At 37.8% G+C, this 20602-nt stretch overlaps 1 protein-coding gene across 6 annotated transcripts in view; it reads right to left on the reverse strand.

Annotated features, from left to right (window-relative positions):
* Positions 1-20602, reverse strand: part of TRPM3 (transient receptor potential cation channel subfamily M member 3) — a 2946644-nt gene that overhangs the window by 468774 nt on the left and 2457268 nt on the right. For 4 of the 6 annotated variants that reach the window (XM_044064372.1, XM_044064374.1, XM_044064376.1 and 1 more), the window contains 3 exons: positions 19197-19232; positions 18914-19054; positions 12152-12181 (listed from right to left, as the gene is read on the reverse strand). In XM_044064372.1, coding sequence (XP_043920307.1) covers positions 12152-12181; positions 18914-19054; positions 19197-19232 — 207 coding nt within the window. The remainder of the gene's footprint in view (positions 1-12151; positions 12182-18913; positions 19055-19196; positions 19233-20602) is intronic. The other 2 variants (XM_044064373.1, XM_044064375.1) reach the window with 1 other exon arrangement.

Genomic DNA, 20602 nt, shown 5'->3' on the forward strand with positions numbered 1-20602 from the left:
AATACTGTTTGTAGGTTTCAGCCTTGGTTTCAGTACACCATTACACATTGCAACACATGCCTCTGGGAGCACTGATGCTATGCATATGCTACTTGTAGAGAGCCCTGTATGATGTTTCCTGTGAACAACTCTTCCATCTGATTACCCTAACCCATAGGCCACACTTATGCAGATGCCAGGTGATTGTCAACAAAGGTACTGCACAGGCAGTACATGCTAGGCATTCCTGCAAGTCCCTCAGTGTTGCTGCATGATTCTGGGCAGCCTCCATGACCAGTTTGCAACATGTGTTGTCATCTGTCTTGGATGGGCATCTGTTTATTTTCTACATTAATGTTGTCCATATTTCATACACACATACATGACTGTCTGCACTGTTTGCCATGGTATATGCAATGGTGAGGTAAGGCTACTTCTCCCACTCCTGAGTGCTACATTTTGGATATGGGATCCATTCCATGGTTTGTAAGATATGTGCAAGCCACGGCTGCCTCTGTTGCAGGTGAGTGGGCAAATGTCATAGACATACTTTTTGGACAGCAAACCATTACTTGGTGTGACATTGAGACCCTGTACTTGATGGAAGGTGTGTACTCAAGAAGAGTGAATGTTGTCAGTACCTCAAAAGCTGCTTCCACAATATGTTATTTGGAGTGTGTGCTCACATATGTTTCCAGTGTTTGTTAAGGTATGTATTCCCCATATTTGTTGTCCTAACATAGGATTCCATATTACACATTCATTGCTCATGTTAGTGTCACATTACAGGTTGTAAAAGGTGTGGAATGTGGTATTCGATTTGCTGTTGTTTAGATCAGGAACAGTTGCCATTGTAATAGTGGTGTATACACTGTTGTAGCGACTGTATAAGGTAAATGTTTCAGACATGTCCCTACTGTAGGCCATTTGTCCCACCATTATGTTCATCTCTGTCCACACATCTTGCACTGACAGGTTGTTAGGTATACTGCAGGACTCTTACATACCCTTCAGATCTGCACCATGGTGACCACTGTGATGCAATGCAGTTAACACAAACAATAAGTGAACATGTACAGTATGCATTATGGGTAGATGTGTTAAATGTGTGCATGGCAAATACCACAGCCATAATATGGCCGGTGTTTTGACAAACCTGAACAAACAACACCATACTCACCAGCTACAGGCTGCTGCCCCAGTTGTATACCAGAGGGACCTACATAGTTGTATGAGAGATGTAATGTCAGTAGCCACACCTGTGGCATTGGTACAGGGTGGGAGCAGCATTTCAGTACATCAACAGTATAAACCCGCAGTACTAGAGATTATGCACATCTGTTCATTACTACACTGCAGCAACAGACTATGTTATCTGACATATACATGTAGATACTTTACAGATGAAGATGGATAAGCAGCAGTGGTCTACTAATGTGCCCTAGGGCCTTACTTGCATGCTCCACATCCATTGTGTGGGTGGCACCCACCTCCACAATGCTATCTTCAGGTTCCTGGCTTGGTTGGTGGGCAGGTGCCTCAAGGCTGGTGAGGAGCTCCTCAGCATGTGTCAGTGGGGGCTGGATGGCATGACCCCCACCTGTGGCTAGCTGGTCCCTCCTAACTGCAGCAGCACGCTGACAGGTGTGGTGGATCAGATCAGAGAACCAATGCCACATCTGCTCATAACTGCAGTTATGCAGGCAGACATAATTTACCCTGTAGACAAGCTCGTACCACAGGGTGGTCCTCTCCTGCAGATCATGGGCCCTGCGGCCAAATAGGGTTCCGTGATGTAATATGATGAAGTTTATAATGGCATAGTTTTCCTGGGGTGTATATGCAGGGAGCCATTCCTGGGACATTGTACCTGGAAGACATAAACAGGAAAAAAGGTCAGAGGACCACATACTGCAAGGATGTAAAAGTTGTTAATTGACATCTTCCCCCCGCACCATATCTACAACAATAATCTAAACACACAAATCAATGGGTATGTTTACACTAAATATACTGTTGGGATATATATCCTATTGTTCAACAAATATTGAAATGTGTTTATATTCATGTTCCATGCTGAAACACTATCACTGGTGGCCTGTTGCTATCAATGCAACCTGCATGCTGTTGTAATGGCCACTATGGTTCCATATATGCATGTGTTCTGTTTGCTATGCAACCATTTCAAATCTGGTGTTTTGGGTTAACAGGAATATCTATCCATGCTGTTATAGCCATTACTGGATTGTGTTGACTATTACTAACCCACATATGTTCTAAAACTGCAACACCATATCATGTTTGGGAAGGCTGTTCCCAGCAGACCCACCTCTCCCAACTCATTTGGCCATGGAACCAGCACATCTGGGACCCACCCCGGGACCTCCTCATCCACTGGTCTGTGGTTTGGGCAGTGGTATGTTTGTACACAGTGTATACTTCAGCTGTCTTATAGCTAAATTCTACATCTCTTACCTGGTAGGCCTGTGGAGGGAATGTTTGTTAACACTATCTGACTGTTTCTCATATTCCCATATTCCGAGTTAATATTATGCACATACCTTTCAATCTCTTAATGCACACACTCTGGACAAAGCTTGATAAAATGGGGGTACAAATAGGAACATATTTTGAATATTGCTCTCATAAACTTGGAGAGTTGCTAGAGTGACAGGATTTGTTTTAATATACATTTTCTTAAGGTTTTGAGGTCTGAAAATCAACTGTATATCATTATTTAGTAATTACAATTCTGAGATAATCCCACTGATTTGCCAGGGGGACAGAGGAACAGACAGAAAGTATGAGACAATTGTCTGGACATTCTGCAAAAATCTGTACAGTTGACAGGTATGATTATGCACAAACAAAACCGCAGAATAGTTGAGGCAAAAGTTTTACTGATGCATATGGTACAGGATGCACCAGTAAAGCTTTTTCTTCAACTATTCTGCAATTTTGTTTGTGTTTCTTGGAAGAAGAATACATGTGTTTGCTTTAGGTATGATTATGCATACAGCTTACTAGCACTTCCAGGATTCAAACCTGTGTCTGCTAAAAATATGATAATTTAAGTTTCATCAGAGTGTGCTATTTGGATACTGCTGTCTATCTCTTCAGCGTTTTCTGTCTACATCTCTCTTGGTTGTACAATTTGATCTTGTACTTACAACAGTCTTATACAGACATTCCTAGACATTTTTTATGTAGCACAGTGTGGGTAACAGTGGTTAACACAACATTACCATTCAGAGAATGCAACAATAAATGCCATACAATAGCAGGGTAAACACAACCAGTCCAGGATTTAGAACTTTATTGCCAGGCAGTTACAGTTTTATTTAAATATGACCTATATGGGACTATTACTTTCCTATTGTCTGCTTTATTCAATACAACCCATACACAGTTTTTATACTGCCAGGTGACTTTCTACTACTTTATATTTATTTGGTATGACTACTACAAGCAGGATTGTTACTCACCAGCCTCGTGATGCAGTCTTTGCAACCTACTGGCATGGGCTTCCTGATTCACAGCCTGTTCATCTGCAGCTATAAAGGGAATAGAGACATATTTAGGCATACCTATCCATCATATACACAGGCTGACATTAGTAAACAATTATTGGTATGACTACTTACACACTGTAGGTACATCACCCCTCTGCCTTGTTTCTTGGACCCACTCATCCAAGAGCTCCCTCTTTCTCCGCTTCAAGTCAGCATAGTGGTGATGGACCTGATGAGCAGTCTGAGGGATACCAGTGGAACTGGTCAGATCATGGGTGAGACGGTCCCAGGCTCCCACTTTATATTAAGAGCCTTGGTACTGGCCCTGCAGAAGTCTCTCATCATGGTTTTGTACCAGGAGTCCCACTATGACCTTGGACTCCTGTATGCCCCAGAACTGTGCACAGAAGTGCAGCTCTCACCAACTCCTGCCATACTGCCTACAGTGGGAAGGTCCACCAGTTATGAGCTGTATTCCCACCTGTGGGGTTCAAATATGGCTAATTTCCCACCCTTTGCCATGATTGGATGGTTTTGAATATGCTGAGCTAAGCTATGGGCAAACCTGCTTAGCTAAGGTTGGCAGTGCTTAAAGAGGCAGGTTCAGCACTGCTTACCAATGGGAAAATCCACTTAGCTGGGCTACTCATTGCTTAGCAGTCATATTTACACAATGCTTACACCTGGTAAGCAGAGCTGTGCAATGCTTAACATTGCTTATTTTTTATTTTATAGACTACCTGCTGTATGGGATTGATTCATCATTCATTACATATTATACATTTGTTTACTGTTCCTGACATCCCCCAATGTGCTTTCATTACATTTATTCATGTGTGACTATACTGTACGGGGCACCTGTGTTTATATGGAGGTTTCACAACTTTATTAAACTGACACCTCACATCCAGACCTACTACAGTACTCTGGTTAACAATTATATGTTATTTAGTAGCTAATTATAAAAAAAATATTTATGTACTGCTTTCACATGTAAAATGCAAATTGGTTATAGTGGGGATCGAGCCAGGAATGGCTGCTTACAAACCATACAATCTAACCACTACACTATTGCAATACTGCTTATGCTGGATGTCTCTTGCTATCTAACTTCTTGTGCTGTTTAAGCTGGACTAAGCATAGCTAAGCAACCGGCACACCTGCGCAGGTATGCTTAAAGTTTATTGCATGTTTAAAAATATATATTTCTTGTGTTGTTTTATCTGTACCCTTCAGAATATCCATGCTAATGCTGAACCTGTTATTCCATCAACTTTCTGCTTTGTGGCTTTGTCCACATTCCTTACTCTGAAAGGTTGGGAGATGTATGTTATGTGCCTATGCTACATGTGTTACTCTAACAACATTTGTCTTGGTAGGGATGATTGTCCATTATGGCTTTAACCAGATTTGTTATCCTAATGGGTTGGGAGTGTTATGAGCATTTTCACTCATTTTAAATTGCCAAAAGGCAATTCTGGAGTGCACAGGATGTGTATATTGTGACAGCGCTACTCTCAGACACACCCCCTGTGCTCGTACATGGAACCATGTCCATTTTACAGCATGGCAGTGTGCCTTCACACATATGCATGGCTCACTGCCATGCTGAACAGGAACGGTCCCTGCCGTGTAAGAATAACTTATTCCTGCATGGCTGCTTGCTGAATCCCAGGGATTGAATGGCAGAAAGACTATTACTGGATATCTATAGATGTAAAATCTCTGTACACTAATATCATGCACAGATGGGGTCTTGAAGCTGTGATGAATGTAATGGGCGAGGGCCCTCGGACATCTTTTTTGACGTGTTTACTGGAATTTTGTTTAACTCGTAATTATTTTGTATTTGAAAGACAATTCTTTTTGCAACTCAAGGGTACTGCTATGGGGGCATCTTTTGCCCCCACGTATGCTGTACTGTATATGGATTATTTTGAAAGGAAATTTGTGTATCCTACCCATTTTTATAAAACTAGGGTTATATTTTATAAGAGATACATAGATGACCTTATTCTTACTTGTACTGGTGATGTAAGGGAGTTTTTTGAGACAATAAATAATAATGAACATGGTTTAAAGTTCTGTTATGAACTATACAGAAAAAAGATGAATTTTTTTGGATGTCACACTATATGGTGATGGTACAATGATTGGATACAGGCCATATAGGAAGGAAACATCTGTGAATATGTTTTTGCATGCAGCCAGTATGTATCCTGGGCATTTGTTGGACTCCCTTCCTTATGAGGAGTTCAAAAGTATTTATGATCATACGAGTGATACTAACTTGAAAATGATGGAATTGACCAAAGTTGAAATGAGATTAAAAATGAGAGGGTATAGTGATGAAATGCTTAAATGCTCAAAGCAAAGTGTAATTGGGGGTGTTACTAAAAGGATGCAAAAGAAAAACAGGAATAGGGAAACAAGTACTCCATTTGCTTTGAAGAATAATAATAATGAGAAAATGTATTTTGTCACTAGATTTTATACTTTTTCGGAGATATTAATTAGTATTGTTAAAAGATTTTGGTATATTATTACAGAAGATGCAAATATTGGTGATTTATTTCTAAAATTTGTTACCTTTTTCTTTTGTAGAGGAAAATATTTGAAGGAAATACCTAATTATGACCTTGTATCAAATATTAGCACACATGAGTTGGTTGGAACATTTCCTTGTGGGCATTGCAGTGTGTGTGACAAAGTTAAAAATGTATCAGGTTATTCTATCAATGGAAAACTATTTGTCTCAAAGTACTCATTTAACTGTAGTTCAACTGGGGTGGTATACATTTTGGGGTGTAATTGTTCAGAACCCAAATTGTACATTAGGCAGACTAAACGTATGGTTAGGATCCGCATCCTTGAACATTTGAGAGATGTGAGGAATTATAACCATCTAAGTCCTGTAGCAAAACATTTTTGTGAAAAGCATGGTGGTTCCATTTGTGATTTATTTTTTAGTGTACTTGCCAAACCCCTTTTGCCCAGAGGGGGCGATTTTGTTGCTAAATTATTAGAGCTGGAAACTAAGATGATTTCTAAATATCAAACATTATCTCCCTTGGGTCTGAATCAAGAGATTAGTATTTAATATAGTATTTAATGTAAAATGTTACTGATGGTATTTTTTGTTTATTAATATATTTAATGGAGAATTTTTATACTATGCTCTGTTGCATATGTCTTTCATTGTGCAATCTGATTAAATATTGAATTAAGTAGTTATATAATCAGTAAATTGATTAATTGCTATTTTTTGACGTATAAAAGGCTGTGTAAAACTTTGTTTCTTTGATCCATGAAGGCAAGTTGCCAAGGTACCAGATCGTTATTACTTCAGTAAGCAAGGTGCTGGTGCTGATTTGTATGTTTCATTGCTGTTCGGAGTGGGTGCTTAAACTGTTCTTTGTAGGTAAAGCTTACCATTCACATTGAGCCTCCTTTCAGGGATCCTTTTCCTCCTTGAGATTTTTTTTTCTGAAGACGTGAACAGTACCTGCTTTGAACCAGCTTACAATGCTCATCTAAATTATCAGTATCAGAAGACCTTTTTCAAAAATTTGAGAAAGATAATCTAGGATCACAGAAACTGGAGCTGAAATTGCTCCAGCCCCCTGGTAGTGGCCCGGAGCACAAATTTAATAAACTTTCTCTTATTCTTTTTCTTTGTAGTTAGCTTTTAGGCATTCATTACCACATAGGTAGCCAAGTGACTCACCGACAGGACACATACAGTCATGGTAAGTGACTTCACTGCTAGCAAAAGACTAGTCACCAGGGTTCTGTGCTGGGCCCCTTACTGTTTGGAATGAAGTCCGGGCAAACTTGGATGACCTATGGCTGACCAAGTTCACTGACAACTGCAAATTGGGAGCAATCATTGAGTCTGCAAATTATGTTAATATACTGCAGGTGGGGTTAACGCCGATAAATGATTGGTGCTAAAGCCAAAGATAAAAGCTAAATGCAAAAACAATGAATTATTATTCCCATTGGGAAAGCTGACATCCCTGCTAACTGCATTATAAGACAGCACCCCCAAACAGTAGACCCAGTGGTACATCATCTAGGTACTGAGGTTGATAGCAATCTGAACTTTGACCATCACATATCCACAGTAGTAAGAAAATCCTTCTATGTGGCACATCTTATAAGTAAAGGCATCACATCTAGATCTAAGGATGTTATACTTCCATTGCACTCAGCCATCATCAGACCAATAATTGAGGAAAGACTGAAAGCCTTGTCACTGTATTCTGTCTCCTATACGTTGCTATGGGGTGATCTCTGCCTGGCTTACAGGCAGTCCCTGACTCGGCCCTGATGGAAATGCTACACATTCATAAATCAAACTGCATGAGGGTCACTCACTCCAGGGACCTTAACTTAGTGTCTGACATGAACAGGTCATGCTGAAGAGAGAGCTACATCTCCCAGAGACTGCCACTTCCAATTCATGTGCAACAAAGCCCTTCCCTTACCCTCCTCAACCTTGATCAATGGATGTATGACCACAAATTCACTCCTGTTGTGGCACCCGTGTCCCTTCTTGACAGGGGAAGTTGGTATTAACTACCATAGGTCCTTACCTCTGTCTACTTCACTCACCTAACCACTGACAACTGTGGCAACTCTGGATAAATAGAGCTAGGCTTTTAAGGGTTTTAGGCCATTAGCCTAGCAATCTTCTATGAACCTATGGACCTATGCCAATAAGAAAATCAAGGGTTGTTTGGTTGTCTATCAAACCTCCTTGTCTAGTTTTCTACAAAGACTGAGTGTGGTTTTGTGCACACACTCTGACTTTATGCCAAAGTCAATTTAAAGCTATCCAACAACCTGCCCGTTTTCTTCTTGAAACACCCATGGGGGGGGGGGGGTATCATATATTTTCTGAATATGTATAGACATCTAAGATTTTATATGAATAGAACAAATTATTTCCCAAAATGTTCTCATTTTGTGAGTCTTGTACTACCAATAAGTTGAATTCTAATGTGTTTAAGGTCATACTCTACAGGTGGCTTTCAGAATGCACAAAATGTGTTACTAAAGTATAACAAATATTTGCCTGTACTTCCTAAAGCACATTCTACTGCAACTATGGCTTTGTCAGTTTTGTTTTCTTATAGAATGCATTCTTGGATGATATCTGTGCTGCTCTAGCATTAACTGATTTGAATATTTTATAAGAACTACGAGAAGTGGATGTGCCCTCAAATTCTAGGTCCCCCTTTGGTACCACAGTGATAGAAGAGAATCTTTCATATCTCCATCAGCTTCCTTGCAATCCACTGGAATCTTTTTCCTCCTACAGTGAGAGTTATTCCCAACTCATGTATTTCTCCCTTCCTTCTGAGGTAAGATGATTGCTGGGGATCATCATTTTAGCAGCAATCATGACTTTTTCTACTTAAGTCCCTAGATATAACTCCAGGAGGCTGACATGGGGGCCTGCATAACTGCTGGTTCCTTCTACTTCCTCCCAGGATATGTTCCTACTCCAACACATGCCTACAAAAGGCTACCATCATTGGCTTGTAAAAGCCTGGCCTGCAGCCTGTAATCCTCTGCTTGAAAGGGAAGTAATCAGCTGTCTGGGACAGCATAATTTCCTTCCATAATAATAGGCATTCACTCCCTCCCACCATCCCCTATGTGGTTATTCCTGCACCCTAGCCACTATTCAAACTCAGGTCATCTGGGCTGCAGTCAAGGCTTTGTCTCTGTTAGTGCCAGAGTCAAGCATTCTGGTCTTAAGAGTTTGAAGTACTGGACTAGACCAGTTGTGTAATATAGTGAGGCTTATTATTCATTTTATAGTTTATTCATTTAGGTAGTCTAACCTTATTTAATTTATTCATACAGGATAAGAGCCATTTGCTAGCAATGTTGTTTTCTAATGTTTGGTTATTGCTCTTTCATACTCATTTATTCTAGTTGTAGCTATTTTTTTATCTAAGGTTAGAATTGTTTTCCTGAGGTATGACTACTTGTTTTAGAGGAGGGGGTTCATATTTATTTTTAGTTCACGGAGTGTGCATATTTTTCTTTTACATTTTGCTTACCCTTAACTGTGATAGTGTTTAAGAATAGAGTTCCTGATTGGTTTTGGAATTTATGACACACAAAGGATGTGGTTAAGGTGGCACTGTGGTGCAGCTGTAAGCTCTGTTACCTTACATCAAGAGATTCCCTGGTTCGATTCTTGGCTGGGGTGCCTTCTGTGTGGAGTCTGCATGTCCTCTCTGTGTTCATGTGTGTTTCCTCCAGGTGCTCTGGTTTCCTCCCACATTCCAAAGACATGCAGTAGGTGGATTAAACACTCTAAATTGGTCCTAGGTGTGAGTGTGTGAATGTGAGGTGCACCCTGCGAGGAGGGTTGAGTCTTGGGCTAGCAACCTGAACCTGTAAAACCCATAACTGCTACAGAAACAATGACTACGGAAGGGTGCTCATTGCCTGATGGTGTGAGAATAAGAGAGCGAGAGAGAAGGGATATGGTTAAATGTGTTGATACAATGTATATTCATACAAAATTGTGCACCCGATAAACATTTTTATTACATGGGATATATGGCTATGTCATTAAATTAAATAGATAGTTTTGAAGTATGAACTAAACCTAAACTTTATGTGATGTGTAAGTGCATTTTTTTCAGTTTTCATCCTATACGTGCAGACATGCATATAATTCACTCATACACATACATGACAAACTTAAGCTATTACTTAAGCTATACATTTCAGTGGTGAGTGCTGCTTTCCTAATTAAAAAAACTCCTTAATATACTAGTCAATTATTATGCCAGAGTACTTAATCTGACCTACAGGCCTATCCTTAACATGTCAGTAGTGCAACAAGTAGCTCTCTCGCCTTTGATGCAGAAGGCTGTGGGTTCTATTCACAAACCAGGTCCAAGAACTGCTGATACTGCAGTGTAACATGGGGGAGGGTACTGCACTCCTGAGTGCATCGTCCTATACATAAGATGTTAAACTGTGGCCCTATCAGCTTGAGTTGGTGGTAGTTCAGGTAGATGTAAGTGATCCCATGGCACTTGTCAAAAAGAGTAGGGAAAGTTCTTCAATGCCCTGGCCAGTTTATCCCTTGAAGTATAAATAGCACCTCAGAAGTATCTGTAAAAAAGGCCACTAACCTGGTCAATAAAGGATAAAAAAGAGTAAAAAATACACTGCTTCTGTACCAGTATAATAGTTATCCTGTCTATAAATGTATTTTTGTAGTGAATTATTACATAAAAATGAAACAGTCATAAAAATTGTACTTGATCAGTTCTGCATATGATCTTCTATAATTCATTTATTTTTTCTGACATGGAGAACTAATCTTTACCACCTACACACAGACACACACACACACACACACACACACACACACACACACACACACACATGCGCACACACACGCACACACACACACACACGCACACACACACACACACACACACACACACACACACACACACACACACACACACACACACACACACACACACACCATGTCACATTACACAAAATGTTCATGCTAAATATTTAGTAATGTTTTTAATATATCTTCAATGTAATGGATTTGCAGTTAACTAATTTAAAATACCGTGACTGCAAGCAAAAGTTAGTGACACCATACTAAGGCAAATATAAAATTTAAAAGTCATGAATTTTTAGGAATAAAATTATTTAATTAGCTTCACAATGCTTCAATTACTTTTCCCTGAACAACTGAAAAGAGACATTTTGGCGAACGTTTTATATTGTAATTCATTTTTTACCCAGCATTGCCATGGTATATCTTCTATGATTCATCTGATGAATTAGTATAGTCTATTCAGAGTATGTACAGTGATGTCATTTTTTTGTCTTCTACACAACAACCATGGTATATAATATAGGGTATCTGAAATAAAAGCTACTATCATTCCCAGTAAACAAGGTTGCCTTAACCTTAATGCAACCTGCCAAGGAAGCAAACTTATTTGAGCAGCATCACAATATCTTCAGTAGCCCTCGTACTATTTTTGCAAGGATGATGATCAACATCAACTAAATCACTGCCGCATTTCTTGACAGAAAAGGAAAAAATTAAAAATCAGAAAATTAAGGTGCATTTTATGTTTGCCCTTGTACTTTTAACTACTAAATCACATATACATAAGCTGTTAACTATGTAGGAATCACACAGAGGAAATCTCTCTTATGCAAACCTTTAGACCCATTACATGCCTAGAAACTGCTTGTTGTATTCATAGCCTAGCATGTAGAAGTAACTTTGCTGATTCAGACATGTTATACAAGTTACATGAGGGTTTCAAGATTCTGCCTATAAATTAGCATTTATGACTATACTGTAATATAAATATATTTACAGGTGAATACTAGGCTAAATGCCCTAATGAGCCATTTTAAGCATAGCCAAAAGCCCAAGATCAGAATCAAACCCTGTATCCTGTGTCTGTGAAGTAAAGCCCTTAACCATTATGACAAACAGGATCATTATTTTATACAACTTAAGTCTAATGAACAAGAAGAATTAAAAATAAAAGCAGCAAGACTCATATTTACACTATATTGCATAATAACCATAAAATAGTACAATTCTAAAGTAGTACAGTGAAAAATTTTACACCCACCTCCATTCCTAGAAGCTTAAGAGCTTTCGGCTATAAAAGACAAAAAAGTGAAAAAAAGTGAGTTATAATTCATAAAATTGTGTGCTTAGTAAATCAAGTGATTAAATATACATATTTTTACTTCAGCAACATATTAATAAACAGCAAGATGCATGCTGACAATAATTCAAGAAAAGAGACGTTTTACAGAAACATTTTCTGAAATCTACAGTTAAAAAAATTGTACTACACCTCCTTACAATGGTGGATGAAGGTGGAACCCTGAAGGAAGCCAACATATACCTGATATAATTAAATAGTACACTTGTGCTATACCTGCACTCAGGAACTGGGCAATCATTAATGCATTGCAGGGGACAAACCTTAAGTGTGCCACTTAGTAAAGGGGTAATCAGGCTACCTCAGATTTAGTGGAAGGCAGCCAGCAGGGCCCGTAGGTATCCTCAAATAGTTATAATTCATTATAAATCTGTCACACTGTAAAGTCATACATTAAAAAGGGTGCTATTTTTCATGTTTGCAGTGTGGTCAGGTGAGAGAATTTATAAGGAGTGAGCTGTCCAATGTGCTTCAAAGTGGCATGGGCAAGCAATGGGGAAACATCAGGTATATCAAGACTGAAGATGTAAATCTTTCTATTTGCATAAAATAAAAAGGAGAATGTTATTTAAAGAGGTAGCATAAAAAGAAGAGAATGCATGTACATTCATGTATTGCTATGCAAGCCCAGAAGCTGGACAGGGAGCCTACTCAGTTAATATAAAAGGAAATAAGGGACAGTAATGGTAGCATGGTCACAGTTTTAAGAATTCAGTTTAATTAAGATATGAAAAAACAATGCAGTTCTGAAACGTCAGAAAGTGAAACAAAAGAAAAACAATCAAGCTTGAAAAGTGGAAGAAGCAGATGCAATCAATGAGAAATAAAGTAGAAATGCAAAGTAAATTATTCTGATTTCCACCGAAGGCTAGGTCTCCAAAGAGTATCAGAAAGAGAAGGTACAAAGATTATCAGTCCCTAATGAAATGAACATGCTCTGAAGTATGTGCCTATATCAGTGGAGCATGTATAGGGCTCTTGTAAAAAGGACCCTCAAACATTTTTAAAGTATATTTTATTTTGATTTGACTGAGTTGATAAGACATGCATTAAATGGTGAGAAGGTGGGTTGGCAGCGGCAAAAAAATCTGTTTCACATGCAGATCAGTATGTGTTTATCGTTGCCTTAAGATGTTATTTCAACAAAAATACACAGTGTATTACTTCTAACTGAATATTATTTACAGTATTTCACTGATGGCATGCAAACTTGAAAAATTACTCCTCTTTCAAAGTGCCAATTTTTTAACTATACAGTAATTCACAGACAGTAATAGGTCCAGTAGCTGTTTATGCTACTTTGCAAGGCAAGGAAGATTTATCACATCCATGCTGCTAGCTTTCTGGGCTATACCATTCAGTTTACTGAGTAGGTTGCTGATTCTACAGCTGTTATTAACACATTTAATCAGCATTAAATTACTATGTTCCTATTCCTCATTTTCCAGAAATCTGAAGTATAGCAATAATAAAAAAATGTGGAGTCCAGTTACAAACTTGAAATACTTTAAGCTTTAGTACCAGCTTTTGAGAGAAAAAAGTGATTATGGACATACCCATATTTCCAAATATGTAAAATAAGTCCTTTGTTATCGTACCCATATCTCCATCATTAAGAAGTACAGGGCCAAACATTAAAACTGTAGATGCATAAAAGTAAAGCATCCTCTGCACATAATTTTCCAAACATGGAAATGACAGTGGACAATGGCATGATAACTCTCATGTATCTCTATTGTACAAAACACTCAGGATTACAGTAGGTGTAGAGCATTTAAAAGTAAGAATTTATAAAGTTTAGGTATAATATGAGAGAGCAATATATTACTATAGCTTAATTAAAAAAAAAAAAAAAAAAAAACAGAAGAAATGTGCCTAAGTTACAGCCTTTGGCTAAGTAGCAATCAAGAATAATTTGGGGTGAAAGGTCCATATTAATGACTAAATAAAAGTGAATAGCTTCTCTGATGGGAATCAAATCTTTTCTAACATGGAACATTACTGAAGATTACTCTGAGGCCTTCTAAACTTCCTCATAAAAGCTGGCAGAAGACCAATGGCATGAGAAAACAGTTCAATTCACAAAACGTACTTATTTCACAAATATGTTATGAGTCTGTGTTATCAGTGTTTCTGCTGCATCTTATTTGGAAAAAAATCAAGCCCATTCTAAACTATCCTAACAACCTAGATTTCTGCAGGACAGGAAAGAGAATTTCCTGTAAGTAATTTTATCTTTCCAAACCAAGATGTGAGACCTTGAAATCACAGTATCTAAACCTCACGCAGTTGCATTAGTAAATAATCACTCGACAAAGCCTTTTCAAATACGTTAAATTAATTGCTTCTGTAGAGAGGGTTGCTCTGTATCCCTCTGCATTGGGGCTCTATCCTCACATCTGCAGTTTATATATATATATATATATATATATATATATATATATATATATATATACTAAGTCCAAGGTCACATAAACATAGAGAAAATGGTAAGTACGTACAGAAACTCATCTTTTCCCCACTTCTCCAAGTCCTATAACCCCAAAAGAAAGCACAGCATCTGTGACAGACCAAGTCTTGATGTATTAAGATACCCAGAACATACACATGTGATCTTAAAGTTAGATGTTTTGAAATATGGCACAATACATTAAGATGAACTGCAGTGCTCCCCTTCCAAAAAAGAGGTCGGTCAACAAAGTCTAGCTTTTAGCAGCAAGATATATTTATTATATTACTTTAATTTAATAGAACTAAATATATATATATATATATATATATATATATATATATATATATATATATATAAGCTTGTATATGTATGGATGTCTATAATTAATGATTAGCAAGCATACAAATAAGCAGACTTACTACTGGTGAAATTCTTCACCTTGCCCCTCAGATCACGAGTTATATCAGGTGGTCTTTATATTTTCTTCTTTCATATCCTGATAATTCTCTCTTCCATAATAATTCTGCACATGCATGCCTCTGCTGTTACTATGATTTGAATATGAAGATCATCTTTTATTAGACGTCTTAGTATTTACCTGCGTAACACTGATCTTACTGTTTACTCCCTGCTCTGTGTAATTACTATTTTCATTCTGTGTTTTCATCATGTTCCATTAATTTTCATTATTTTTTCACTGTCTCCGTACCATGTATCATTTTTGCCATTTTGCCATATATGTTGCTGACAACATGTTCCTGCTCCATGCCAAGGAGGGGTAAAACCCTGACTACACCCAAGGTGACCCCAGTTCAGTTAGTGGTTTAGGCATCTGTTAGTGCTGGGAGGGAGGATGGGTATGCCATGCCTATTTTGGGTGTGAGAGGGAATCTGATAGTGCTGGGAGGGAGGATGGGTATGCCATGCCTATTCTGGGTGTGGGGGGTATGCTTGTGTCTGTGTAATGCAGTTCTGATGGAAGCTAGAGTTCAGAGAGGTGATCCAGTGCTTAGGGAGGGATTATAGTAACCACATGGTCACCCTTTATGGCCCAGAGGTGAGACACATGCTCAAGCCCCCCCACCACCACCGCTGTGCTGAAAATGGAACATAGAAGGTGGGACACAGGGGTTCCAGAACAAAAAAAGCCAGCTTGGCCACATTATGAAGAGCCTGGCTTCCTTGCTCTTTTCCCACGTGGAGGAGTATTTCATAGCTCATGATAAGTGAGAGGGCATTTCCATCAAAGGGATGTGCCCAGAGAAGGGATGCATTGGAGTGGTCCAAGGTAATGACACTGGGAAAAAGATCTGTGGAGGGAGCTGGATGATTCAAAGTAAGATGGACCCCCCCACAAAAAAAATGTAGTTGGTAATACTGTTTTATTATTTTTAACTCCACATGAAAAAAACTTACAAACCTTCTAGAAACCCACAAAAATCTCTATACTCACACTCTTTTGCTAAATCTTGGAACTCCCTCCCTCCCTCCCAACATTAGGCTAACTCCTAGCCTACCTTTATTTAAAGCCTTCCTAAAAGAACACCTACATAAATCATGGCTATGCACATATGTAACCCCAGACTAATACACAATTTGCCCTCATATACCTCATTCAGTTACGTTAACATGTCCACTACCATTAAGCACTGTCAAGACTGGAAAACATGTACCATACTACTCCTATCTTTCCACCTCCTTATGAACTAATCTAAACAACATAAGTATTCTTCTAATTCAAACATGAAGAATGGTATTGTGTAAATATTCTATCACTAACGCAGTGACACTGTATCTTCTTAAAAGTCTTGTCATATTTGTAAAAGTCTTGTCAAATTTATAATTTTGTGTAAAATGTTATCAAGATAAACATGTAATGTATTCACTGTATACTTATTTCTGCTAATTTTGCTTATAAGTCTTTGTGTAAAGTGTTATCACAGTTAAACTATCAATGTACTCACTGTATACTTATATACTGTAGTTTGCTAGTAAGTGTTGTAATTCTTTAAAATTGTGGAGCTTTTCTCCCAGGGCCTCCTCTGAAAATGGGTCTTGTGGCCCAGTCAGACTATCCCAGTTGACAAAAATGTCAAATAAATATATAAGGATAGAAATAATAATCTGACAGCACCAGCCAGGTGCTTTGTAGGCATTCAGCAGCTCAGCAATTAGAAATAACCATGTCATAGCTCAGAAAAGACCCTTTCTTCATTCAAATTACTGACTTCGCTAAGGATGATGCCCATTATGCCAAGTACACAAATGCAACAGCATACCCATACTGCCACATTGCTACAAGTGTTGAAAAAAATAAAAATAAAAGTGGCAGGCTGATTCTCATTACAGGCTCTTAAAATATTTGGGAACGCCAACTAAATGCACCACAGCAGTCAGCAGCCAAGGTATTCCTAGGCAGCCACAGAAACCAAGAAGTCAGTACACTACAGGAGCCTGCATGGCTCATAAAAGCTGTAGTGTGAAGATTCTGGCTCATAAATTCTAGTAACTCAATCTCAACTTTTAAGGATGACCAGCAATAATTAAATTCAGCAGAATGTTCACCTGTTTCTTTGTTATGTTTTACAAAAAAAAAAAAAAAAATACATAAATAACTACTGACTGACCATAGAAGAATGAACAAAGATTTAAGTAACACAATTATTACTGCTTTTTTCATCTGCTATTTTGGTGTCTTATTCTAGGATGAATTGCTACAAATATTTAAGTACAATACCAGAACTGGTAGGGCTCAGAAAGTCCTCATCCTTTATTTACACTACTGACTCCTGTAACAAAGACATCCAGTAAACCAACCTCACACTCAAGTGCAGTAGCATATTCGCAGTATTTTTAATGGAAAATGTAACACATAGTATTATTACTTTTTTACATTACTGCTGTTGTGATATCTGAGGCTGAATGTCTCAGAAATGTTCCATTCTTCAAATACACTGTGATACGTAAGATGACATCAGGGAGATGTCAAAGAGTCACCTGAACAGGAGTGAGGGTGAAAAGGTCACCCTGCAGAATGTCATGATTAGCTGATTAGCTTCTCCCTGGATCTGTGAAAATACTACTTCCTAGAGAATGATCTGGATCCACAGAATGGCTAGTGAAGCAGTCACTTGAGACATTCAAGAGGGCATTTTCCACATGGTGGAGAAAGCATAATATTAAAGAGGAGAAGGGAAGACAAAATGTTAAATGTACCTAAATGTCAGACGCCATCGACCATCTCATTCTGCCAGCAAATAAATGTGACATTGTGTAATATAGTGTTCCTTTTAGAAGTGTCACCTGTATGACTGATGCACTGTGTTTCAAGCTTGTTAAAGAATTTTTGACTGATGCAGGATATGATATGCAACAGTAAGTACAGATAAAATACCTGGGCAAAGGTAGGCCAAAAGTAATGCTTAACAATGGTTACTTATGTAAATCTAAAGGTGGACAAACTTAAAACTGAGGAAATGATACAAAAGAGCTTAGAAAAAGAATAGATCAAAATGTTTACCATTCTAACTAGCATATTTTTAATAATGATGTGCTTAGATTACTGGTCCATGTTACACAAAACAAGCAAGTTAACAAGAGTCAATATATCCCACTAGCATCCTGTTGGGAATTTAGTGTTTAACGATAAACTGTGTCTGTATTAATCCTTATCAGGATGTCTCTGTTTCATGACCCCAAAAGAAGTCCATTGAGAGCATAGTAATCAGCTACACTTCAAACAGTATGAAGCGAATGGTTCTCATGGCATTTTTTTAAGTGATGAATTCCATATTTTGTAAATCACAATACTATGTAATGCCCTAATGTAGTCCAGTTTAGCTTTTATCCCCATAACTAAGGAAAAGTTTCTTATTGGAGAAGAAATATATTTGTTTAACAAAATGCACTTCATGTAACCGAAAATGAATAAACAAAACAGATGTGGGAATTACAGTCATATGAAGAAGAGATGTACATATAACTTACTTAAAAATTGCCTGAGCTGCATTTAGGGGCAGAGCTCTCAGTCTGTGAAAATGTAACTAAATTGTAACTTTGTAACATTGTCATTTTCCTTTTAGTTACACTCAGATCTTCCTATGCCTATTTCAGAATGCATTCTTGGATAGTTTTTATAGTAAAGTTATTTATTCACATATACCTTTTCTTACTGCTTATAATGACTTGTTGTTTTAAACTAATGTGCTTACCCTTTTTGGTCCAAACAAATTGTGATATAATGTTCTAAATCGTTTACGAGTGTAATTACAGCGATATGCCCCACCCATCAGGTATTCAATAACAAGGCCAATGTCGATGAGACTTATTCTGTAATCTGGAGGTAGATTCCCCTACAAGCGAAACAAACACAATAATAAAATAACAACTTTTTATATGAAACCTAAAAGAAAAAACACATTCTACTAGAATTATTGACAGTACACACTACGTTCCACAGAAACAGTTACGAATTATACTGGCTACTTAATTCACCTTAAGATTGATCCACCCGAAACCTGGATATTCTCGCTTGGAAAGAACACAAAATAAGAAAATGCAGAACTTGATAAAATGGTAATCAGACAAGTTCAAGATGAATCACTTGTATAAGCGAACATATATAACATTCAAAAAGTGGAAAGTTATTCATCATTTAAAGGCATTAAATATACTGTTTAGTAACACAATAACATTTTAAGGGTAGAGCTTTAATGCATATCCTCAAAATAAAGAAATAGATAAATAAATGAGTATAATAATATTCACATTTGTGAAATTCAGCATATCATCTTTTGGGAAATTATTTTTTCTACACCTTACAGAAAATGTTGTAGTGATGATCCCCTAGAACCAGTGACTAAAATACTATACAGGGCCAACCACCATCACTACCTGTACCATCTCAGCTGCTCTAGAAATGGAGTCAGTTGTGGAAAGAGCAGACTCCAGCAGTTGCTTTGGTTCATTTGTTGTAGTCATATAAATTCAGTATAATTTGACCACCAGGCAGGTAGACTGGGCTATATAGCACTTTAGAGACACATAATCTAGAAACATGTAGCACTATGCAAATGTGAGAATGCATTAAAAAATGGGGTGTCAAGAATAAATTAGACCTTTTTAGAAAAAAAAAGATTAAGCCGCTGAGTCGAAACCCACAACCAAAATGGAACCTCAGTTGCGAAATATTTTTCTAAATTCGTATCACATTCTGAGGGCATCCATTACCTCAAATCCAGTCATTCCTTTTTTAATTTATTTTGTTATTCTGACATGTGAACACACAATGAGCATCATATCTGGTTAACTTTCAAAATTGTTTAAGCACAGACAGATAAGGAGCTTATTAAATCATTAAGATACTTCATTAATGGCAGTCCCTTCACTGTGACTGCAACACAACAAACGCACAAAGATAGATCACATTCTGGTCTTTTAACAGAGTGCTAAAATGTATAATTGCAATTAAAAACACAGGCAATAGGCTGGCAGTAAACTCTCACAAAGTCATTACTATGGGCATTTGTCTTAAGCAAAAAAAAAATGGATACCGATCTCAAAAGAAATCAGAGTTTGTGCTTTTGTTTTGTATGTTGTACAACAAATAAAGAGCTCAATGGCACAGAGAGAGAGAGATAGAAGCCTAATTGTGACCTTGATGATGTGGGGTCAGAGTTCAGGCCCCAAGAGAGCTTGCTGTATCCGGTGAGTGTAAACCTACTTCTTCTAGGGTGAGAGATTTGGAAAGCTGCTGCTTAAACATCAGAAAGCAAAACTGTGTGGTAACACGTAGCAAACAACGGGACACAAGTATATTTCTGAGATCTGCCAACCTATAAGGAAGCACTAATTACACACTGAAGAGTCTGACACATGTCTAGGGCGAGCAATGAACTCAA

This window comes from Protopterus annectens, chromosome 2.part2 (genome assembly GCF_019279795.1).
Source record: "Protopterus annectens isolate FY-2018-M chromosome 2.part2, PAN1.0, whole genome shotgun sequence".
Lineage (NCBI taxonomy): Eukaryota > Metazoa > Chordata > Ceratodontiformes > Protopteridae > Protopterus > Protopterus annectens.